Source organism: Cydia amplana, chromosome 18, assembly GCF_948474715.1.
Source record: "Cydia amplana chromosome 18, ilCydAmpl1.1, whole genome shotgun sequence".
NCBI lineage: Eukaryota > Metazoa > Arthropoda > Insecta > Lepidoptera > Tortricidae > Cydia > Cydia amplana.
The window spans coordinates 7,232,913-7,257,023 of NC_086086.1; the positions used below are offsets into that span (position 1 = coordinate 7,232,913).

Consider the following 24,111-nt stretch of genomic DNA (forward strand, 5'->3'; position numbering starts at 1 on the left):
TACATTTTAATGTTTATTATCCTTAATTACGTCTGCCACCATAACCACCCGAGGTGGTCGGCTGCGTCAGCTGGAGGCCGTTGATGTTGTTGAAGTCTAGCATCTTCAACATCTCCTTGGTGTCGGGGTCCACCTCGATGATGTCATGCTCCAAGGCGGAGACCTCAGGGACGTAGTTGTCACGTCTCTCGCGCTCCTCCTCCTGCAGTTTGATGGAGATTCCACGGACCTGGGAGTTCCTAAGACGCCTCATCAAGTGGGTGGCAAACCTACGAAAAATTTACAAATTAGACAATAGAAAGAAAAAGGTTTGTATCATTATAGGAGAAAATGTACATGTAATCATTTTAGGGGTCCAAACTTAATTGCAAAGAGAAAGGGATATAGAGGTCAATGAACTTTCACCTTTGAAGTAATTTACAAATGCCCTGTGTAAAAGATAAAATTGGTGGCAATGGAATATCATAATGTCAAAAATAGAAATAATAGGATATTAGTTTGGTACAAAATTAACTGGCACCATAATTCAATGATGATGATGATGATGATTTTCTGGGATGAGGTCTTCACAGAATATAACAAAATTGATGCCTTTAGTGGACAACTTTGCCTGACAATGACAGTACTGCCAATACTTAGGATCATGAAATAGTACCAAGTTAATGACTATTAGCTTAGGAATGCCTCTTTGGGAACCAATTGACAGACACACCCACATCATACGAATTAAATTTATACTGGTTTTGTTTAACATTAAATTTATAGTCTACATTAGTAGTTATAGTCTACTCGAAATGATGAGTTAATCATAATCGTAATAATTATAATTCTTTATTGCAACCATGGTTAAAGTTAATGAAGTTCAGAATTGTACTCAAATTGACTTCAATTTTGCAGTAATTTATTAAAATTTGAAGGAAACGTGGATATCTCAAGCAGTGGCGTAACTAGGGGGGGGCTGGGGGGGGCACGTGCCCCGGGCGCCGTCCAAGGGGGGGCGCCAAAATGGGCAAAAGACCTCCCATAGAAAATGGACCAGCCAAAATGTAGGAAACAGTCTAATTTTTTTTTCGCGACTTAGGGGTTGGTCTCATAGTAAAAATTGCTCAGTATAATCCCAAAACCTCCCTGGCAACGGAAATGCAGTTATTTTTTAGCCACCCTGTATACAGGGTAGTCCAACCAAATCTTAACGTCAAAAATTTTTTTTAGAATACTCAGAATATACCCCATGTATGTTAGCCGATTTTTCGTAGTTTCCAAGTTTAACTTTTAACTTTTGTTAAGAAATTCCGGGGTGAAGCTTTGCGTTGCTTTTATGCCTTCCAATAATTGTTCGTGGTATTTGCACTGATAACATGATATAGCGATGGGCAAGTGACCCCATAAAATAATAGTAGAAATAACAAAACAGGATTTTTGTAATGAATTACTAATTTGGAAGCTTTCCACCTCACTTCCTTTGACCGGCGACTCTGACAAATTATGACTATTAAGTATCACTTTTTTGACCTTTTAAAAAAACGGGTCTAGCAGTTTCTAAAATAACCAAAAGTCCTTGAAATCGCTTTTATTTTTTATTTATAGGTAAGGGCAACATCTAAGCTTGACATGCTTGAACGTAAAAGTTTGTCTTTTTTTCCCAACTCAGCCAAGTGGGGATGCTGATTTTTTTTAGCAACTGCGCCGTTTGTGAAGGATTATGTTACAAAAAGAAATATTCAAAAAAGCTCAATAGTTTTTTTTAATAAATAATTTCTTCACCCCGGAATTTCTCAACAAAAGTTAAAAGTAATAAAAATAAAAATCATAATTCGAAAACTACGAAAAGTCGGTTAACATACATATTCTGATAGCCCACAGCGAGAGGAATCAAAAAAAAATTTTTGGGCGGCAAGGTTTGGACCAACCTGTATAACACATGCCGTGCCAACATCGCTCGTTCTGTGATACTAGAATGCCGTGAAAAACCTGTATCAGGTATTGAGAGCATTCTATCCAGAGTTTCGGTGTGGGATCGGGAGAATTTAGTCCAATTCAATCCCACCAAGGCTCAATTTTGCGCGTTTACCGCTAAGAAAACCTCATTTTTCATCTTCCCATGTCAGGGAGTATTGGGAGCCTCGGTGTTGACATCTCCATCAGTGACGTCCAATAATTTCGTAGCCACCTTGCTGGGTAGGCTGTGCTCGTATCCAAAAAACTCGGTGTGCTCAATAAAGGGAGGCGATACTTTACTCTGGGGCAGACAGATCCATAGGCGTACCCACGGTGGGGCAAGGTGGGGCAGTTGTCCCACCCTGGTCTCTGACCATAAGCTAAGAATCTCTGTTTCAACCGTAGCCTGTTACAACGTCCCCAGCCTACCCTACTTCTGACCCACCCCTTAAAAAATGCTGCGTACGACCATGGACAGATCCCATATAATGAGTACTGCTGTCACCTATGGGCAGGAGCACCTAGATGCCACCTTGGTCCCCTCAAATTAGTCCAAAGGCGCGCTATGAATAGTCTACGATCCCAAACTTACAAGGGATATTGAATCTTCAAGTCTAAGGAGATCTCCAAAAAAGAAGTGTATAAGTTTTAAAATGGTCGGCAACGCGCATGTAACGCCCCTGGAGTGTAGACGTCCATAGGATGCGGTGACCACTTACCATCAGGTGAGTCGTAAGCTTGTTAGCCACCGATGGACTAAAAAAAAACACTTATTTGTCTACTCTAAATCATAAGTAAAAAGTAACCTTTCGTTAGTTCATTTCGTTGGAGGGGGGCGAAAATTTGGTGCCTGCCCCGGGCGCTATATCCTCTAGCTACGCCACTGATCTCAAGGCAAATAAGGAAGGATACTAATAAACTGATCTTAATCAATCAAAAAGTATAACCTCTGTGTAATCAAAACAAGACATCTCGACTTACCCGGCGATCTTGTTACGAAGGGGCTTCGTAGGAATGATAGCGATTTCCTCACATATCCTCTTGTTGGTGTCAAAATCAAGGGTCAACCTTGTGTAGTATTTCTCAATAATGATTTTGGCTGCCTTCTTCACGGTTTTAGTCCTGACGCGACCCTGGAATGTGTCAGGTTATGGAGTAAATATATACATCACAAGAAGAGTTTCGACACAGAGTTTGGTAAAATACACTATTGTAGCACATATTGAAGAGATTGGAAAGATTTAATGAGATTTAACAGAAATAAAATAATCACCATGGTTAGGAATTACTGTTGCCGTCTCTGACAGTTTACAGAAAAGAATCTTTTGTCTATGGTACATAAAACGTCAAACTACGCAAAGTTGTGAATAAAAAATTCTTAAACCATTTTCACACGATCTTTTATATATATTATAGAGTCGTGTCGTGCGGAAAGAAAAGAGTCGTGGAATGTAGTGGAGTCCGGACGAGACAATTTTTCGCTAATCTGATGAAATTGTCTGATCGAATCAGGCCGTGCGGACGCAAACATGCCAATTTTCGAAGTTAGTATCTATGGAATGCAAATTGGTGATTAAATCATTTTAAATTGTGTACGTGTGGACGCTAGATGAGATTGGCGCCAATTATTTTCCTGATCAAATCGGTCGATTTGCCCAGCTCGTCTAGATACGGCTTTATTTAATGGACATCGTTTGAACCGCACTAACTATAATGATGGACAATGAATGGGCGCTTTAGCTTTTAGTCTATGGTTGTTTTATCTGTTTTTTTTGTCTGTGGCGTGTTCGTTCCGGCCTGCCATTCCGAGTTCGCGCCGTGTTCAGTTCCAAATTAAATTGAAAGCATTGTGATTTTAAAGCGTAATTGAAGAACTTTAGTGTCGAAACAGTTCCAGAAGTTGGAATTACTAATTAACAGTCTTTATTTAACCGTTACCATTGAATCCTTATCCACCATGTTTTGGGGTAAGTAATTTTAACCGGCGGGATCGCCACCACGTGTTTCCAACCGGCAACATATTTCTTGTAAAAAACCTATACTTCTAACGTAACATCTCAACGTCCTTTGTGTAATATTGATACAGCTCTATTTCTAGTAGATCTAGTCCAACAAATTGTTCAGCTCGGAGACATGTCATCCCACAGACCCACACCTACCTACCCATACTAAAATGCATACCTGCGTCACAACCGCTGCATTTTGAAGTAGCTGTCTCGATAAACAAGTGTACATTATTTTTTTACTGTTTTCCTTCGTCTTGCTTGCGCACCATGCGTCGGGTTTTAAGCAATTTTTTAGGGTTCCGTATTTTATCTATACTCATGTTGGAGAACATAACCGTGTATTCATAAATTGTTGCTGTTACATTGGTGCTACGTAGCCTTAAATTTTCCAAAAATATCTTTTTAATATTAGCTAGAGGACAGGCGTTGGTTATGGCATGGTAACTTTCAGTACAACTAATAGTTTTTTGTGCTAATTGTAATAATTAAATCGGAAATCAATTTTAGCTGTTAAAAAGTTTAGTAATAAATATTATGAATAATGAAATATTTATTTTTTTACTTGGTTCCTAAATTTAGTTACGCATAAGATTTGATTTAAAATTAGTGTTCATATAAAATATTATTTAACAGGACTGATTATGGAACCGAACAAACGGTACACCCAAGTGGTGGAAAAGCCGTTCCACATATCCCAAGCGGCCATGGACATCTCCACGGGCGATAATGACCCGTGCCAAGTCATGGTGGTGGTCGACGGAAAGAACTTTTTGGTGTGCACACTCCAGAAGAACAAGAACATCCAAGTGCCTTTGGATCTGTACTTCAAATCGGGAGATGATATTTCATTTTTGACAAATGGTAAGTTGTAATTGTGAGGGACACTATTTATAAGGATCATATTAGAAAGCATATTTAACAATTTGGGATAATTAATAACAGTGTTGCGTCTGTTCAACCTAAGTCGAAGAAATGTGTGGTTAAGTTTTTTTTTTTCTCTTTTTATCTGCAATCGGCTGTTTTAGCCATAATCAGATGTTATGTCTTTTTTGAGGGTTTTGAGAGGTATTCCGTTAAATACTCTCTGTTGACTCCAAACTTTTTTACCTAAGGGCCGTATTGCGCCTCATTTTCGCGCGGGCCACCGAGGCGCCAAGGGGGGGGGGGATGTATCTGGTTGCCTGCTGTTAGGGCTGAACATCTGGAGCCTGGCTCCCACGGACCGGATTGGAACGCTGTCGGCGGGCCGGATTTGGCCCGAGATCCCTGTTCTAATGGTTTCATGTGGTTAATTGATTAGGTTAGTTTAGTTAATTGTTTTTTTTTTGTTTGTATTAAGTTGGCATATCTATAAATACCTGCCTATTGAAGCAATAACTTTTATGCAAGCCTTTATTATCTACATGTAGGGCACAGTTTTGATTGATAATTATTGGCAATCAAATTAGGCTTTAGCAAAGGTTCTCTTTTAGACACAAAAGAGACTATCCATTGTTAACATGTTTTTGATCCAAAATGTTCCAGGATATAGGTATTTTGAAAAATATAAGTCCCTATTGTAATGATTTTTAGGGTTCCGTACCCAAAGGGTAATAACGGGACCCTATTACTAAGACTCCGCTGTCCGTCCGTCCGTCCGTCTGTCACGAGGCTGTATCTCACGAACCTTGATAGCTAGACAGTTGAATTTTCACAGATGATGTATTTCTGTTGCCGCTATAACAACAAATACTAAAAACAGAATAAAATAAAGATTTAAGTGGGGCTCCCATACAACAAACGTGATTTTTGACCGAAGTTAAGCAACGTCGGGCGGGGTCAGTACTTGGATGGGTGACCGTTTTTTTTGCTTGTTTTGCTCTATTTTTTGTTGATGGTGCGGAACCCTCCGTGCGCGAATCCGACTCGCACTTGGCCGGTTTTTTATTTTCTTAAACTATAATGTCTATTTTTTTATTCGGTAGACTTTTCATAGTATGAAATGACATTTTATGTTCATACTATGTCATTTTAGTCTACCGAATAAAAAAATAGACTTTAGTGTTGAAATAAATGACACAGCACACAGACATATATTTAAAACTTTTTCGTCTGCAGGAAAGTGCAATGTCCACTTAACTGGCTACCTGGACCCTGAGTTTGAGGAGGAGGAGTCTGAAGGTGATGAGGAGGAAGAGGACGAGGCCCCCACTCTGGTGTCGGCAGCCAAGAGGAAACTCGAGAACAGCAATGAGAAAAATGCCAAAAAGCAAAAGGTAATAAAAATATAGGTACTATCAGTAATAATTGTACCATTTACTTTTTTCGATAAACTATTAATGGGTGGATCAACTATTTCTTGTTGTTATTCTGTCCGGTCAGCCAAGAGACAATAGTAGCATAGTTTGTTAGAAGACATTGTCCACCACCTTCTTCTGACACGCTTGGTAGACGGCCCTCTATGGAAAGGGTTTATAAGTATCACCAAAAAGCGTGTTTGGTGAATTTAAATGCCTATAAATCAGGTTTTAAAGAGTGACCCAGGAGAACGTAACCATGGCAACGAGTGACAAGAAAAAGTTGATTCACCCTAATTATTGGGTTATTTCTACTCAAAATCACGAGTGTCCGAAAAAATTGTCCGTTTTGTGACGCATTTTCACATACATTTTGTATGAACCGTCACAAAACTGACTCCCAAATTTTTACGAAAAACTGGGGACATATTTTTAATCAAATGGTACACTTTTTTTTCTAAAAACTCCTCTAAAGTTGCAAGTGCCCAAAGCCTGCAGTGGCCACTTTATATCACACACACCACACACTTGATTGGCACCATTGTTGTATAAAAAGTTGTTAGATTGAAGTTTAGAAGTTTTTGTATATGGCAATATACCTCAATGTGGTTACTTGGTATGAAACATTTTTGTAGCAAGTATTTAGATTTTTTTTTATTCTACAAATGTGAATGCACAGGCAGCTTAAAGCTGAATATATAAAAACTCGAAAATGCGCGTTTTCCCAGAGATAAGACCTAGCTAGATCGATTTTTCGCCCCCGAAAACCCCCATATAGCAAATTTCATCGATATCGTTAGAGCCGTTTCCGAGATCCCCGAAATATATATAAATAAATAAATATATAAATAAACAAGAATTGCTCGTTTAAAGGTATTAGATAGATATGTGAACATCAATGTTCACTAGTGTTTTGTTCTCTTCGAAAGTACCACTATCTCAATGACCTGCCTCCAAATGCCTTTATTCAAATAATTTTAGACGCTCCTAAATTTCTTATCACTCAACAGAAGAACAAGAAAGCCGCCCAGGCTGACAGCTCAGACTCTGATGATGAAGGCGAGGACCAGCTCCAGAAGATCCTTGATGGTGAAGACCTGGACACCGATGACAATGATGAGTCCTTCAAGCTAAACACCACGGCTGACAGTGACAGGTAAATATATTGCAGGTTTTAACAGAAGAAAGAGAGTGTTGGGCATTTTTAGGGTTCCGTACCCAAAGGGTAAAAACGGGACCCTATTACTAAGACTCCGCTGTCCGTCCGTCCGTCTGTCACCAGGCTGTAACTCACGAACCGTGATAGCTAGACAGTTGAAATTTTCACAGATGATCTATTTCTGTTGCCGCTATAACAACAAATACTAAAAACAGAATAAAATAAAGATTTAAGTGGGGCTCCCATACAACAAACGTGATTTTTGACCGAAGTTGAGCAACGTCGGGCGGGGTCAGTACTTGGATTGGTGACCGTTTTTTTTGCTTGTTTTGCTCTATTTTTTGTTGATGGTGCGGAACCCTCCGTGCGCGAGTCCGACTCGCACTTGGCCGGTTTTTTTAATTAAAACTTTATTTCAATGTGTGTATACAATACACAACATAATAAAGTAAATACAAACGATCATGAGAAGTAAAAAATGCATTTTCACAACAACAACAACAACAACCTTAAAAAAATATATAATAACATATATTAAACAAAATCAAAACAAATCATATAAGTCAATTCTACCAGCAAACAACTGCAACAACAAAACAACTGAAAATTTGCATTTGATTACTTTGCCTCACATATGAATAAAATGCAACTTTGCTATCAGTTTTACACAATCAAGAGAGCCTTTACCAGTTGGTGTGGTGACAACTGCATTAACTAAATGTAACCGTTCCGCAGTGATGAAGGAGAGTCCGATGACGAGGAGGAAGCAGAAGAGGAGGAAGCAGAAGACGATGACTCCTCAGAGGAGGCCGAGACCACCCTCGACACCAGCAAGGAGGCCGAGGTGGACATGTCCAAGCTGAGCAAGGAGGCCGAGGTGGACATGTCCAAGCTGAGCAAGGCGGCCCGGAGGCGCCTGAAGAAGAGGCTGCAGAAGCAGGGCAAGGAACCGCAGGTCAACGGCATCGACAAGCCTAAGGTATTGTTATTGAGCAGATTTTGAGACACTAGCTAGAATTACATTACGCGCATGTAACACCTCTGGAGTTGCAGGCGTCCATAGGCTACGGTGTCTGCTTACCATCAGGCGGCCCGTATGCTTGTTTGCCACCTATGCGGTATTAAAAAAAATTGTTATTTGAGGTACCAGGGGCCTGCTTCTCAAAAGCTTGTAACTTGCAATTCAAGCGGATGTCACTTTTTGACAGCTTTTAGAAAGGGACTTCCACTTGTATAACAAGTTACAAGCTTTTGAGAAACGGGCCTCAGGTCTAGTCACGTGAGAAATTGTTAATAGAAAATGTCAATTGAAAGTTTAATAATGTATCGAAATGATCACGTAAGTTTTGGTTGCATCTGTGATCATCATATATTTTTTATTTTTGTTTAGTGTTTGTCTATGTATGATTGTCATCTTGGTTAGGCCCCCAGCAAATAGAAAGCATAAGGAACATATTTACATTTTTACACTATACATTGTCCAATGTTACATATTGGACAATAGATAGAATCAGGATAAGCTCATAAAAAAAACGTATTAGCACTTATGTTAAGCCGCGTCTCGAATACGCGCGGCGGCCGCGCGAGCATTGTTCGACCGCGGCAAACCTGTATTTTGGCTCGCGAGCCAATTTTGACACCATCTTGAACTATAGCGCGGTCGCCGCGCGCGGCAGGCGATCGGACGATCGACCACATTATATCACAAAAAATAATTATTCGGAACGAAGTATATATTTATTATTTTTTTATTAAAGCTTTATTTATTCCATACATTTTAACAGTTTTATGTATTATATTATTTGACATGAATGATAGTTTTATATGGACCCCGTTTGGGTAAAAGCCTCGAACGGAACGAAGTATAGCCAAATAGAAAAATGATCTGTCGCGATAATCACTACATTTACTGTTCCATAGAAACTGTTTAGTGCCGTATAATTTAATTAAAGTACGACATATTCATTATCCATGTATGCGGCCGCGCGAGCCAACTGAAATATATACACAATTACACATCCGTCCCAACTGCGCGCGAACATTCCTTTGCCGCGCGTCGAAACACCGACAATGAATGGATCGTCGCGCGGCGCGTTCGAGCGAGCCAATGATCGAATTGGCTCGCGAGCCAGCCCGGTATCCATTGCGCGCGGCTGCCGTGCGAGCCAATGTTCGATAGCTTGCCGCGCGATATGGAGACGGGGCTTTAAAATTGCAATCATTGTGTCAGACTGATTTTGATATATTTATTCCTACATGGAAATTGAAATTAAACAATCAGTTCTAAGTGTAATAATTAAATTACAGAAAGATGCTAAAGGCGAGCAACAGCAAAAGGAAAAAAAGAAGCCGGAGGCGAAAAAGGAAGCCCAACAGAACGGACAAGTTGAAAAGAAAGAAAAAAAGACCATCAGCGGCGGAGTGGCCATCGAGGACTTGAAAGTTGGAAACGGACCCGTCGCCAAGCCAGGCAAAAATGTTATGGTTGGTTATAATTATTTATACAATCTTTTTAGCTGATTACTTGTTTACATTCCATTGCTAGGCTTCTATTTCGGTGCTAGGCTACTATTTCGGTGCGGGAAGAGAAGCAATACTTAACCCAACTAGTGGTGGTGCCTTTCCGTGAAACGCGAGTGATGAGTACATGATTGTTTTGATAAATCAGTTTCAGGCATAAAATAAATCATAAACTATTAGAAAAAGTAACATTAATTATAGTTTTACATTTATTAGTCCAAAAAAGACCTTGTTAAATGTGCCATGTTCAAGTAAACAGTTTTTTTTGCCACACGAGCACTAGACTAGGTTTAAGCAGCAGATGACCAGTCCGTAGCTGGCCATAAGAGGTGATTATGGCCAGCTACGGATTGGTTAAAGGGTGTATGAAGCCGATTTGCAGCTAACTTCTACTTAAAAAACCGGCCAAATGCGAGTCGGACTCGCGCACGGAGGGTTCCGCACCATCAACAAAAAATAGAGCAAAACAAGCAAAAAACGGTCACCCATCCAAGTACTGACCCCGCCCGACGTTGCTTAACTTCGGTCAAAAATCACGTTTGTTGTATGGGAGCCCCACTTAAATCTTTATTTTATTCTGTTTTTAGTATTTGTTGTTATAGCGACAACAGAAATACATCATCTGTGAAAATTTCAACTGTCTAGCTATCACGGTTCGTGAGATACAGCCTCGTGACAGACGGACGGACGGACGGACAGCGGAGTCTTAGTAATAGGGTCCCGTTTTTACCCTTTGGGTACGGAACCCTAAAAATGACTGCAACTTTTTACCAACTGCTGAGATTAGTGTTAGACCCTTAGACCTATAGTTGTGATGGCATTTTACGTTAAATAATGTCTTTATCCAGGTATACTATGAAGGGCGCCTGAAGTCCAACAACAAGATGTTCGACAACTGCCTGAAGGGGCCCGGGTTCAAGTTCCGGCTGGGCGGCAAGGAGGTGATCACGGGCTGGGACGTCGGCATCAACGGCATGAAGGTCGGCGGCAAGAGGCGCATCGTCTGCCCACCCAACATGGCGTAAGATCTTTTTCACCTCAGCAGCTCGAACAAGGGTACTTTGGTACTTAAAAACAGTGAGCAAAATCGCATTTTGCTCACTGAGTGAGACAAAATGAGCAAAATGCGATTTTGCTCACTCAGTGAGCAAAACGCGATTTTGCTCACTGTTTTTAAGTAGCAAAGTACCCTTGTTCGAGCTGCTGAGGTGATAACTTAATTGTTGGTATATCTTAAGAAAACATGAGTGAATAGGCTTAAGTGATGAAGAAGGAATACATTTTTCGGGTTCTCTAATATGTTCTCACTGCTGAGGTGAAAAGTTTTGTGAACTACACGAGATCAAAGTTATTTACATCTCGTGCGCTTTTGAGTCCCTTACTACGCTCAAGATTCTAAATCTTTCGCTTGCACGGGACTCAAAATAAGCATTCGAAGAAATATCAAACTTTGATCTCTTGTTGTACAAATAACTATTGTTAAAGTGTAAAGCCCTTATTTTATCAAGGATATTGACATGTTGGAGAAGGTTCAACGTAGTTTCACCAAAAAACCGAAGAAACTCAAAAACATGTCCTATGAAGAAAGACTACACTTCCTAAAGCTCACAACCTTGAAGGAGCGTAGAGAGCGTGGAGATCTGATCGAGGCATATAAAATACTAACCCAACACTATGATCTCAAAGACTTCCATAAGATGCTAGAACGCAATAATAACAACCGTCTGAGAGGTCATCAGTATAAGCTGGTGTCTCGCAGGTCCTACAATAATCCTCATAGACACTTCTTTAGCAACAGAGTGGTCAAAGCTTGGAACAAACTCCCAGAAGACGTAGTATCGGCCCAAAGTGTCAATGAGTTCAAGAACAAATTAGATAAGCACAACGCAAATTCTACTCAGCACGGAAAACTCTGTTGATGACTCTGGATACAGGCATTATCAGTTATTTCAACTGCCTGCCTGCTTTATAAATAATAATAATTTATTGTGTTGAAGGCCGCGGACTGGACGCAAGCGGCGCGCGGCAATTCAAGGCCGTTTTTGAGCGTTTTCCAAGAAAAGTGTACATTTCATTCATGTCTTCAAAATATTGACTTCTTGGGCTCATTTTACTCAGAATCATTTGTACATTCACGCCTCATACATTAAAAAATGTGTCCAAAAATTTCCTTTCCTGATCGTCACATTCTTGTACGATTTTTTTTTATTTGTATGAACGTGACGCACTGGAAAAAAAATCTTTCATACACAATTGAGTATGAGGCGTGAATGTACAAATGATTCTGTGTAAAATGAGCCCAAGTCAATATTTTGAAGACATGAATGAAATGTACACTTTTTTTGGAAAACGCTCTTTTGCCTTTTTGGTCGAGCGCAATATATGAATGGCCTTGGGCCTTGATGTGCCGCTTGCGTCCAGGCCGCGGCCTTGAACGTTTATATTTCCGATTTTTAATTTAAAAACTAAACTCAGTCATTCAAGTTTGCTATGTGTGTAAATAGGTTAATGAAATTACTTCTTTAAGTCAGAGGATTTAAATGCCAATCAATTGATTATCTCCATTTTTAACACATAAAAATACAAGATTAAACTTGCGTGATAGGGTGGTATTCCACTCTCACTAAGCAAAATATGAGACGTAAATACACATTGGATAAGTAGATGGAATACCAGCCTTAGTAGTTTGGTCTTGAATTAAAAATCAGAGTACTTACAATATGACTAATTCTGCTCTATTTTTTTGTATGTTTTAAATTGTATTCATCTGTTCTTAGGTATGGTGCTAAAGGCTCCCCTCCAGTCATTCCGCCTAACTCCACCCTAGTCTTCGAAGTGGAACTTAAGAATGTTAAATAGATGTAAGGAAGCTGTCGCCAGTGTCACGAACACCTGTTTGTTTCGGATCCGCCGAGGTTGTTGAATGTTGCCATGAATGAGAGGATTGTTTGATCATGGTTTGATAATGCAAGGTTTTTTCTTATTATATTTTTCCTTCTATTGACTGGCTCAGGATGAGACTACCTTGCTTTATCAGACCATTGTTTGCTCATGTTTAAGGTGCTTGTATGAAGTATCTGCAGTGTTATTGCTCAAGCGGTGTCCAGACGGGATGATCAAATCGACCGATTTGTTCAGAAATTAATTGGCGTCAATCTCCAATTTAAGATTTATGGTGATATTTGAGCCCTCTAAGTTCAAAAAAAGGCTCTAAAACGAAAATACTAGCGTCACAAATTGGTATTCTTGCGTCCACACCCCATTTTATCGGTCATAATCGGCGGCCGAATTCGGCGAGCCAAATTGGCGTTTGCGTCCGCACGTCCTGATTTGATCGGACAATTTCATCAGATTGGCGAGAAATTGTCTCGTCTGGACACTGCTTCAAAATGCATAATTTGTAACATCTGTTCCTAATCCCATTGCAGAAACTTCATACTAGTGTTAGACTGTAAGCTTGTATAAGTTAGATTGTAAGAATTCTACTGGACATAATTATGAGTATTTCATTGACTTGTAATTCAATATTTTATGTTAATTTAAACACAAAATAGTTTCTATCATAATCAGTATAAGATCTACTTTCATTTGGCAGTTTTAATAATGAAAGGCCTCTTTTTAAGTCAATAAATTGTAAAAATTACCTGCATTGAATATTGCCATTTGATTGTTATATTTTATCTGTCATATGTGATTAACTTCAGTACCATCACACAAGCAATTTATTTGTCACTAATCAAATCATGGCAATATAATGGCAGGAATAAAATTTCCGAATTCCAGTACCTTTGTTTTATTTCACAACAGTCAAGATAGTAACAGTATTATAGTCATATTATAATTTATTGAATGCATCCCAGTAGTTTCATATATGTAGCCAACTAAAAACTAATTTTTCTGACCTGTCATTATTTCACAATAGTCAAGACAGTAACAGTAGGTATCCATATTATAATTTTGTCAGGTGACAAGCAAACTCGCTAATTACCATAGTGAACCATATTAGTACTAACGAGAAGGTTGATTTTCGTTTAAATATTTTTTTACTAATTAGTGAGTTTTGCTTGTTATCTGACAACTTATTTAATGCATCCTAGTAGATTTCATATAACTAAAAACTCATTTTTCTGACCTGTCACTTATGCTATGAGAGATCACTCTTTTCTACAGCTCAATTGAGTGTATGGAATAAAAAAGTACTCAATTTTGATTAGTACAAAGAACTGTTCAAGAGTAACAAAAGCAACCAAAAATTATCCTATTGAGACTAGGACCTAGGTATGCACAAAAATCTGTGTTCTAGGTCCTAGGTGCATACAAAAATCTGTAAAATTGACAAAGGAATGCTTTCTGCATCAATTTGCAGTGGTCATAATTATCATTGTAAATTAATTACAATTTACATATTAATTGCAATCTAATTTAAACCCTTCTTGAACCAAATAAGACTTGAATAAATAATATTTCTTTTGTTTCATAGCTTCTTCAAACAAATAGAATGCATCCCAATCTACTCATACAAATTCAAAATTAGGAAAATTTTGTATGGTGGGCCTTACAAGCTTATAATCAATTTAATACTTAACATACAATAAAATTCACCTAGCTGACATGTCTAATAACACAACAAATTCATTTAGTTAATTTCTTTACAATTTCTTCCTAAATAAATGAAGTGAATACTAGAGTTAGACCGAGAAAAGTCTGCAACAATGTTGATAGTGTATGCAGTGCATGCAACTGTTATTTACTTATGTCATAATTTAATTATTATGTTATTCTCTTTATTTATCTTTTGTCTTAAGTTAGGGTTTCTATTTATGTATGTTATTTATTATGAATGTTTGTTTACAATAAAAATATACATTAGTTAAAAAAGTCGTAGAGTTATAGAAGTTTTACATTTTAAATTTTTTAAATAACACTTGCAATGCATGTGTTATCAAAATCCTTGCAGACATATCTTGGTCTAACTCTACAAGTGCAAATAATTACATTAAGTTAAGAAAAAACAAGTATACATACGTATGTTACAAGGTTACTTGCTCTAAGATATATTAAGAAACAATGGAAACAACAAACTATTCTGCTTTTAGTCGCTCACTGCACTTTTCTTTGTCGTCTTTTGATGCTTCGCTGCCCTTATCTTCATCTTTGTTCTCCAACTTCTTCTTTCCAAACATACAAACGCCTCCTTCACAACTGAAGGGGGCTTCCGTCTTCACCACGTTTCCCTCCGCGTCCTTCACTGCCCAAGGATTCCAGAAACGAAGCACGTATGGCTGGATAAATCTGTGCCAGATGAACAGCAGCACCGGGATAATGAAGCAAGGCACACAAACCATGTTGACGCACGATTCAAACTCGTATGAGTGTGTCACGTAGCTGTAGAATCGTCGAAAATACGTGAGCAAATGGCTTATTCAGAATATTCAAGATTTCCGGGTCGTGTTTATCAATGCCGTTTCTTAGAGCGATGAATAAGCATATATTATTATGTTCAAAACTACAAGAGTTACAATTTGCTATTCCAAATTCACTTCACTTTATTTTTGGGGATAAGTAATTTTCAATAAGTTACTCTATGATTTTGGCATTATCATTATCAACGAGCTTATGTCAAAGCCATAGGTCAAAGCATAAAGTCAGGATGTGAATGTCAATGTCAAAATGAAACCAGTTAATGCACAGCCACGTAATGTTCGGCACGACAATCTAAAATCCTCTCCACACTCGTACACGAATCGCGGCGCGAAGCTGCGAACGCGAGTGTGGAGTCAAGTTCGCAGTTTTTCGAAATCGACTCCACACTCGCGTTCGCAGCTTCGCCCGCGATTCACGCACATAGTCTGGAGGGGGCTTACATTAACACTGACCTTTAAGTCCGTAGCGGCAACATACTTACATGCCATCATACTTAAACCAAAAAATGCATCTCTACTATAAAAAATTACGGTTCGAAATTAAATGACAACAAGAAAGGAATGTCAAATGTCAAACTCAATTTACCCCAAGGCCCCAACGTTGTCATTTCTCAGTACAAAATTTATCCGTCAAACCGTAGCCATTTTGGTGGTGGGCAAGCTTTGTATGTGTGCGTTAAAATGTGTATGTGTGGGTTTATTGCACGTTTTTAGGGATGTAGACTTATCGATTTTAATCATGTTATAATATATCGATACTCTCTACACAGCGGAACGGAATAGCGATTAATTGAAGCTTCGATATCTTCACTAAAAATAAACACCCTGGAAATGCTAATGGATAATTAATATTTTATAAAATAATAATAAACTCAATTATTGCGAAAAACATATTTTATTTGGTTTTAATGTAACTTTTATATATGTGACCTCCTTTAGACAATAATTCAAATAATTATAACGGGGTCATAATTAAGAATAACTTTAAAAAAACTTCTAAATTAATGTTTACAAGGATAAATTCTATATCTGGTTTAATTTATCGCCCGTTTTGAATTAACACACTGTAATATAGAGTTAAGTTATAATGGTTATCTGTTCATTTTAGGTAGTTTAAATCGTTTCAAATAAAATTTAAATTGTAAAAAGGTCGTATAGTTTATCGATATCCCTTTATCGACGTGGCCACAGGCCTTTGGTTCCTCATTGTAAATCGTACATAAAATGTGTCTGTGTTTGTGAGGCTACGGTGACAGGTGGCTTAGGCTTCATCTTTAAAAATAATAAATCTATGATTTACCCTGCGGGCGCAGCATGGTCCCATTTTTATCGCCTGTCACTTTGCCCGTCACTTTCGCACTTACATACTTGTTAGAACGTGACAGGCATTGTGACAAGCGACAAAAATGCGACCGTGCTACCGCCACTGGCCGCAAACGCACGGAATGACATGTACCAGCGAGACAGCACATAATGTACCTATTGCTGGTCAAGCAGATCTTGTCAGTAGAAAAAGGCGGCATATTTGAGAAATGTAGGCGCAAAGGGATATCGTCCCATAGAAAATTTGAACCTTTTTACTGAAAAGATTTGCTTGACCAGCTATATTTTCCGCAGAGTAGCAGGGTAGTACTTAGGGTACGTATACTTTCTTTACTCTTTGAGTAGGGTAAAATAATGCATTTTAAAATGATACAACTTTTTTCACAACCAACTTTATATTTATTTTTAACAAACAAACTTTCTTAAGCACTTTCTTTACTTAAGAACATCATTTAAATTCGTAACGTGTACTACTGGGGTCTCTAGATGAGGTAAGTATGCCAAAACTTTTGAACTTGACCGGGGCTTACCACGAAAACCGAAATTCGCAAATTGCGGGGATCTTTCTCTTTTACTCCAATGAAGGCGTTATTAGAGTGACAGAGAAAAATGCCCGCAATTTACGAAATTCTGGTTCCGCGGTAGCCCCTCTGATCTGATTTACATGCTTCTGTGTTAAACAGGCGATCTTTATAACCATAGGCACCAAAATACTTTTTCTACAAAACACTACCTACGTAAACTTAGTAGGTACTTAAACACTATATAAAGATCGGTTTTTCTAGGATAGCGGTGCCGTCATATAGCGGCCGTTTCCATACTAAATAATACGGCTAAATATGGATGTCGTAGTATTTGTATGGAGACGGCCGCTATATGACGGCACCGCTTTCGGAGGAAACCAAAGCTTAAGTCAAAATTTACAAGACTATAAAAATCGAGGGCATGGCATGAGTGGTGGGGATAACTGACAGAACGGAATAGTCTTATGTATCTTTCACTAGGAGTAGCAGAGAAAGCGCTATTATTGTTTGTCTTTGTCACAGTCTCATATTTTTTTATTCCCCACCGTAGTTTATGGTGGGATACAAACAATGCGTAAACGTCAAATTGGTGTGAAACATATGAACAGTGTAAAGATTATCAGGAAAAAATATTGAAATCAGTGTTTCGTGTGCATGTAGTAGTACTTAAAAATTCAACAAATATGGTGAATTGCTCAGTTTTGCGCTGTACAAGTGACTGCCGGCAAAAACAGGACAACGTAACATTTCACAGGTAAATACAGTATTTTATACTTCGGTCACATTATCATGCTTAGTAACAGCATCCTACAATCTATATCAATTAAAATCTCAGTAGAAAAAGCATTTACAGTAAATAATAACTCGGGTAAAAAAATTAACCTATAAATATTTCCTGATAAATTAACCGACCAAATTACGTACGCATATTGACAGTAAGCCGTCACCCTTTTAATAACGTGTATTCAATTTAGTCGCATTGCTATTATTCGAGGGATACCAGCCCGTGATGCATACAATTACCCCAAAATTCGGGTATTTTAATGACAGCGTTTTACACAAAAATAAAACGCTAATTAAATAACTTACCATATTCGGAACCTAAAGTAATATATTGAGAGTGGCAACACTGTAGTAAGTCGTATTGTCCTTTTCTAGCATATACGTCCATCTCTCTCCCACACCCCCACCACTTCAGGCAGTTGCTTTTGACACTTTTGGCAGTTATAAACAAAAGCAAAATTCTAACTCATTGTCTCAAAATTATACATATTTACACCAGGCAGGATTAAAACTTTAGGTTCCGAATATGGTAAGTTATTTAATTAGCGTTTTATTTTTGTGTAAAACGCTGTCATTAAATAACTGTACCGATATTCGGAACCTAAAGTAATATATTGAGACGTGTTTGTTATCGCCTGGTGGTGGGAAGACGCCAAGCCAATGTGATTATACATGTACTTACATATTATGTATATGTAATATTATTATATTATGAGTGTTTAATTAATTAATTAATTATGTAGTACACCCTTTATTTTAACACCTGTGAGGAGAGAGGTAGGTATTTAGTAAAGCATACAATTTTATATACCATTATATTATGATACTAACTTTACATTTTATATATGTACTTAATGTAGGTACTTATAAATTTTCAACGAAAATAAGTGAGTCACCACAAGGATGCTATAGTACTTAATTATATGTATGTGAAACTATGTAAAAGGAGATGAGATAAGTCAGTCTACTCTTCAGGGAGCATACAACATCTGTGATATGGAGTAATGTAATTCAAATATGAAAAGATAAAAATCATAAAGTACTCGAGTAGTTTTTATTTATAACTCCCAATTATTGACAAATTTGATAATAATTATCTAGTAAGGTAAGCAGTTGCAGGATATAACAAGGACAAGACCTTTCTTATTTCCAGAATCCCTCAGGATTAAGTAGACGAACAATTTAAATATTCGTTATATCACTATCACTACCCACAAGGTATATTGGGTAGGTACTTAATAAAATGTCATAGGGAATACTTTTAATGATTTTACTGAATTCTTTTAATGACTGTGAGCCAGGGTGAGCTATATACTTGGTTCATCATCATCCTGGCGTCAATCCCAGCTGTGCCCCCGCGCGGGGCGCGAGGACCCGGGGTCCGCCTGAGCTATATACTTGGTTATAGCTATAAAATGCATTTAATCGTTTGTACGCTTTACTAACGCGAACGCGAGCTAATGTACCTAAACAAACCTTACTTAAAATTGTGAAGGTTACTTTGAGAGCTTAAGCCATATCATAATACTCATGTGGGCACTAGTTACGACGCTTTTTGGTGCTCTTGGCGTTCAAATGGTTAATGTAGAATTGCCACAGAGCTTTATCAATGATATTTGTATAGGTGCAGCTCATTCTGCTTATATTCATGTTTAGCTATCATCAAGTGACCTTAATTGTACTCATTAATTTTATACATATGCAGTATGAGTAGTTTACCTTATCTGGTGCCTAATACTAGTAGACATAAGCTTGATTGTTTCTGAACGCTAAAGGGGCTTAATTTATGTAAACCATTCATAGACATAGCTTAATCCTGAATATTCAGTTTCCTCTTTCCAGATTAAGAACAAGGTACTTAATTCGAAACCTTAGCTCATCGCATATGTGTTTTTAACCAAAATGCAAATTTGTGTGTTTATTTTGTGATTTTACATTATTTGCAATAACTGTGCGGGAACCATGGGGTCCCCGACCATTTGCCGGGCACCCGTGGGCCCAAAGCCAACAGCGCAGCGGCCGTTTAAGAGGAACCTATTTCATCCAATGCTAGAGTCAACACTTTGTCGAATCTATTTGATATTTATGTATATTTATCCTCCTTATGACCTAAGGGTAGGTAATTGTAACTTTTTGATATCAAATATACGCAGAATTGTCAATTATTTTATATTCTGAAATGCATATAATATTAGTGGATTTGGGCCAGTGTGCTTTTGTATACTATATCTCTGGCCTACTATATAGGCTAGTCTATTAACATCCCGCCTCCTGGAAGGCAGTATACAGACTTCTTAGATAGGTTCACGGTAGCGCTAAGAGTGTGGACCTGGTTTTCCGACACTTGACTGCATGATGAGATTATTTTACAGGTCTCGAGCAAGAAGGGTGCCTAGATAGGTTGAGGTCCTCAACTCGTGGATTTGGTAGGAGCAAGACACAGACGGGGTGTAAATTAGTTAATCCACCATGTTTCAAGAGATTCATGTGCATTGATGCCTTCAGGTTACACTGTAGAGACAGACTAACACTTTGGCAGAGTTTTGCTAACATATAATAAATGATTGCATTTGTTTGGGTGTACAATTACATGTTCCACAGCAAAAACATAATTATTTATATATTTCAATCTATTTTTGAAAGATTTGCGTTTCAAAATAGCTTCGCCTTTTCGCAAGGCGTGCTCCTGTTTCCTTATTTTATTGTGCAAAGCGAACAGTATCACAATGCTATAATTCTAATTGAAAACTAGAGGGTCATGCCCTAGACGTGACCGCCCAGAAGTTGTGCTAGAACCGTTCGTGCAAACCATTCAGTCACTGTTTTTTAAAAACCTTTTGTAGTGGGTACATTCCAGGGTCTTAAATTTATTAAACGTGTAGTATCAAACTATGACAGTCATGATAAGTGAAATAAGTGATAACAGTATCTGGTCCGTGCATAGAAGCACTTGCCCTTGAGGTTAGGGCATGGGTAGTTTATTATAAACTTAATCCGTGCATAGGAAACTTACGATACAGGTGGTTTAAAACTTCCAGGGTCACAATACAGACACAAGGGTGTAAAACACATAATTCATAAACGCCCGTTAGGCCAGTTTTGTATATTTTATTTCAAACATGCTTGTGCAGCACCGCCAGCACATGATAATTTTCCTATACCATGGCAGTCAGGGATATAATAATTATGTAAAAAGGTAGGTAACCTTGGTCATGTCGTGTACATAGGTAGGTACTCGTAAACATGTTAACTGAAAGACTAGTGCTCTCCAGCCAAATATAATTTATGCAACTGTGAGCTGCTCTTACATTGGGATCATATCTATTTATTTCTAGTCTGCCATAGCAGGCCTAGACTTCAAAGGTTTTTAGATATTTATAGGGCCGTTAAACGGACCCTTTGTACACCTTGAGCAGGCTGTTTGTTTCACACCATGGGTAATATATATTGTAAACATATGAAATCGTAAGCTCTGTCGTGTCGTGAGCTTACTGAGCCTGATTTAATTAGAGTCCACAGATTATCTGGACCTTGGAGGATTGACCACTCCTTATTCTAATTATCAATATTCTGCCTGGGCTTATAGTCGAAATTAGGTAACTATAAATCTCTTAGTATTATCTATGCCGCCCAAGTTATGAGGCTTAGCGTCTCCAGACCACAATTTTATATTAGGGTGCAAAGATTTTTTCATCTTTAAAATAAAAATGAGTCGAGATAGGCCTGGAGTCTTAGGTTTTTATTTTACCTATTATAATTTTAGAAATGTTATGTAAATGGAAAACAGTTTTCACTTTTACCACAGTTAATTAGCCCAATTTTGGGTTTAGCCAATAGGGTGTTCGGGACCCTTGAAATAGATTGGTAAACAAAAATGAAAACTCTAATAACGAAGCCTTGCCTATTTCGACTGATTTTTACCCAAAACATTATTTTAAACCCTTTTTACTTTCTCTAAAAAGAGGTATTTACAACTTCATCCTTGTAATATTTTTGTGATTGTGGTCTACTCGCACGCCTGTGTTATGACCATATCATTTATATTTCTATGAGTATGTCTGACATGCCTTGCGCAGGCTTACATAGGTTATAATATCATCATCAATAACTTGACGTCAGTTTGTGAACGAATCAAAGATTCTTTGGCACACCTTACGCAGGTGGAAACATGGCAGCCTTGCGCAGGCTTAGATAGGTACATAATATATTGGTTTCATCACAAATAACTTGATGTTAGTTTGTGAACGAATAAAATATTCTCTTAGGCGCACCTTAGCAGGTGGAACCATAACAGACGTAAGTTTAAGAATAAGTATCATTCAAATCAAATACCCTGAGTTTATGGGTAGGTAATATTCCCTAAGTTGCGGGTTCCTTGCACGACAAGGTGAAAGGCTTTACGCAGCCTTTAACAGGCACTTTTAGAAAGTGTCATTCACGGTGACGCGCAGATTTGCCAAAACTAAACTTTAACTCTACAGTTAACTAATATAATTTGACAATATGAACCAAACCATGCGTCTTCGTCAATGAATCAATCTAAAGATTCCCGTATCGGTAATGCCCTTCCATGTCACAGGCTTCCGATTTTATTTGAAACGTTTACAAGTGTACTATTTATGTAGGTAGGTAGGTAGGCTTAAGAATTGACCCTCTTGTATGTAGTTACGTATAGAATTAATAATCAAGTTATTCAAATTCAAAATAACACAAGCACATGTAGCACCTACATGCAAGAGTTCTTTTCCTGAACCTTTTAAGCTGTAAGTACCTGCTAAGTTATATATTTAAGTAGGTACCTACCTACATAAAATCAAAGAACTAACTAGTTGGAGAGATATAAGTTGGTAGATACAGAGTGAAATACTTCACGAATTCGCATGTCATTCTTGCGCAGAGCCATGCTAATCTCTCTCTATGTCTAGTCAGATTTAAGTTTATGTACTGCCGAAGTACTCACTTTCCACAAAAATAAATGCAATGTTTGCGATGTAGGTTTGTTCGTTACCTTGTGTCCCTTAGAGCGGAAATAAAAGCCCCGCGAAGCGGGACTTCGTCGACTCCTAATTGGGTACACGTTATTTATCAGCAAGTTTATTACCAAAAATTTAATTTTGCAATATTATATTAACCCGGAACGGGATAAAAAGATAAATTGCTGATAGATACTTGGACAGATAAAAAACCTACACGCCTATAAGCTTCTACCTTAATACGTAGGTTCTACGTAACACGTATTAACTATCCGATCCTTTCGTATTCGAAAACACAAATCACTTGAAGGGTATACCTCCACACATCACCATTTAAGTATTATATAATTTCAACCGTTATTATACACACACAAAGATTTAAACTAACAAGACTCGGAAGAGACTTAATAAAATTAAATTATAATGGTGACACGTGCACGCTTTACCAGCTCGATGTGTTTTCTACCATGTGTTTTAGTATTTTCATTGGCATAGCCACGGTGCGCGCAGGCAGCCTTTGAAAACACTTGCACATCACTATTCCGGATCATTTTTATTTGCTAGATAGTTTAACGGACAACTAAATTTAAATATTTACATATTTCGAACGGCAAAAGCCGTTAGAAACTGTTTTTCAATATAGTCAGCTAAACTGGGGTACAAATTCAAAAACTCACCAGCAGTTTAGCTTCACGACCTTCCAGATGGAAAAACAGCAAGCCAATGAGTTAGAATTTTGCTTTTGTTTATAACTGCCAAAAGTGTCAAAAGCAACTGCCTGAAGTGGTGGGGGTGTGGGAGAGAGATGGACGTATATGCTAGAAAAGGACAATACGACTTACTACAGTGTTGCCACTCTCAATATATTACTTTAGGTTCCGAATATCGGTACAGTTGTTTAATAACATTTTTATAAATAATTTTGCTGTAGAACTGGACATATACGAACAATAAAATTGAACTGTGTTTAAATTAGAATGTAAATTATATTAACGTTATAGGGGGTTTTGCCACGACTCAGAGAATCTAATTCTATGATATGCTGCAGGCACTAATTCTTAATTTTGCAATAAGAGTGACAGATTACAAAATGAATATTTCGTTTATTACCTCCAGATTTCCACAAGATGCAGGCACGCGTGCTAAATGGATTTTAGCAACCGGAAGGAGAAACTGGGCACCGACG

General features: G+C 38.0%; 3 protein-coding genes and 1 non-coding gene across 4 annotated transcripts; 1 reads left to right on the top strand and 3 right to left on the bottom strand.

Annotated features, from left to right (window-relative positions):
* On the bottom strand, positions 1-3,293 carry LOC134656409 (small ribosomal subunit protein eS17). Its single transcript, XM_063511936.1, has 3 exons — positions 3,212-3,293; positions 2,920-3,071; positions 1-269 (listed from the first exon to the last, which is right to left on the bottom strand). Exons 1-3 carry the CDS (start codon positions 3,212-3,214, stop codon positions 23-25), a joined length of 402 nt encoding a protein of 133 aa, XP_063368006.1. The 5' UTR covers positions 3,215-3,293; the 3' UTR covers positions 1-22.
* A 435-nt stretch (positions 3,294-3,728) lies between these two features.
* On the top strand, positions 3,729-12,995 carry LOC134656509 (46 kDa FK506-binding nuclear protein). Its single transcript, XM_063512069.1, has 9 exons — positions 3,729-3,905; positions 4,578-4,805; positions 6,042-6,199; positions 7,231-7,376; positions 8,115-8,223; positions 8,257-8,358; positions 9,687-9,863; positions 10,748-10,920; positions 12,677-12,995. Exons 1-9 carry the CDS (start codon positions 3,896-3,898, stop codon positions 12,756-12,758), a joined length of 1,185 nt encoding a protein of 394 aa, XP_063368139.1. The 5' UTR covers positions 3,729-3,895; the 3' UTR covers positions 12,759-12,995.
* A 1,951-nt stretch (positions 12,996-14,946) lies between these two features.
* LOC134656638 (UPF0729 protein AAEL015238) lies at positions 14,947-15,465 on the bottom strand. The gene has a single exon (XM_063512195.1). The coding sequence runs from the start codon at positions 15,242-15,244 to the stop codon at positions 14,981-14,983; it is 264 nt and encodes an 87-aa protein (XP_063368265.1). The 5' UTR covers positions 15,245-15,465; the 3' UTR covers positions 14,947-14,980.
* Positions 15,466-22,804: 7,339 nt separating this feature from the next.
* On the bottom strand, positions 22,805-22,908 carry LOC134656687 (U6 spliceosomal RNA). The gene has a single exon (XR_010097553.1). It is a non-coding gene; the product is annotated as a U6 spliceosomal RNA (small nuclear RNA).
* Between the last annotated feature and the right edge of the window lie 1,203 nt (positions 22,909-24,111).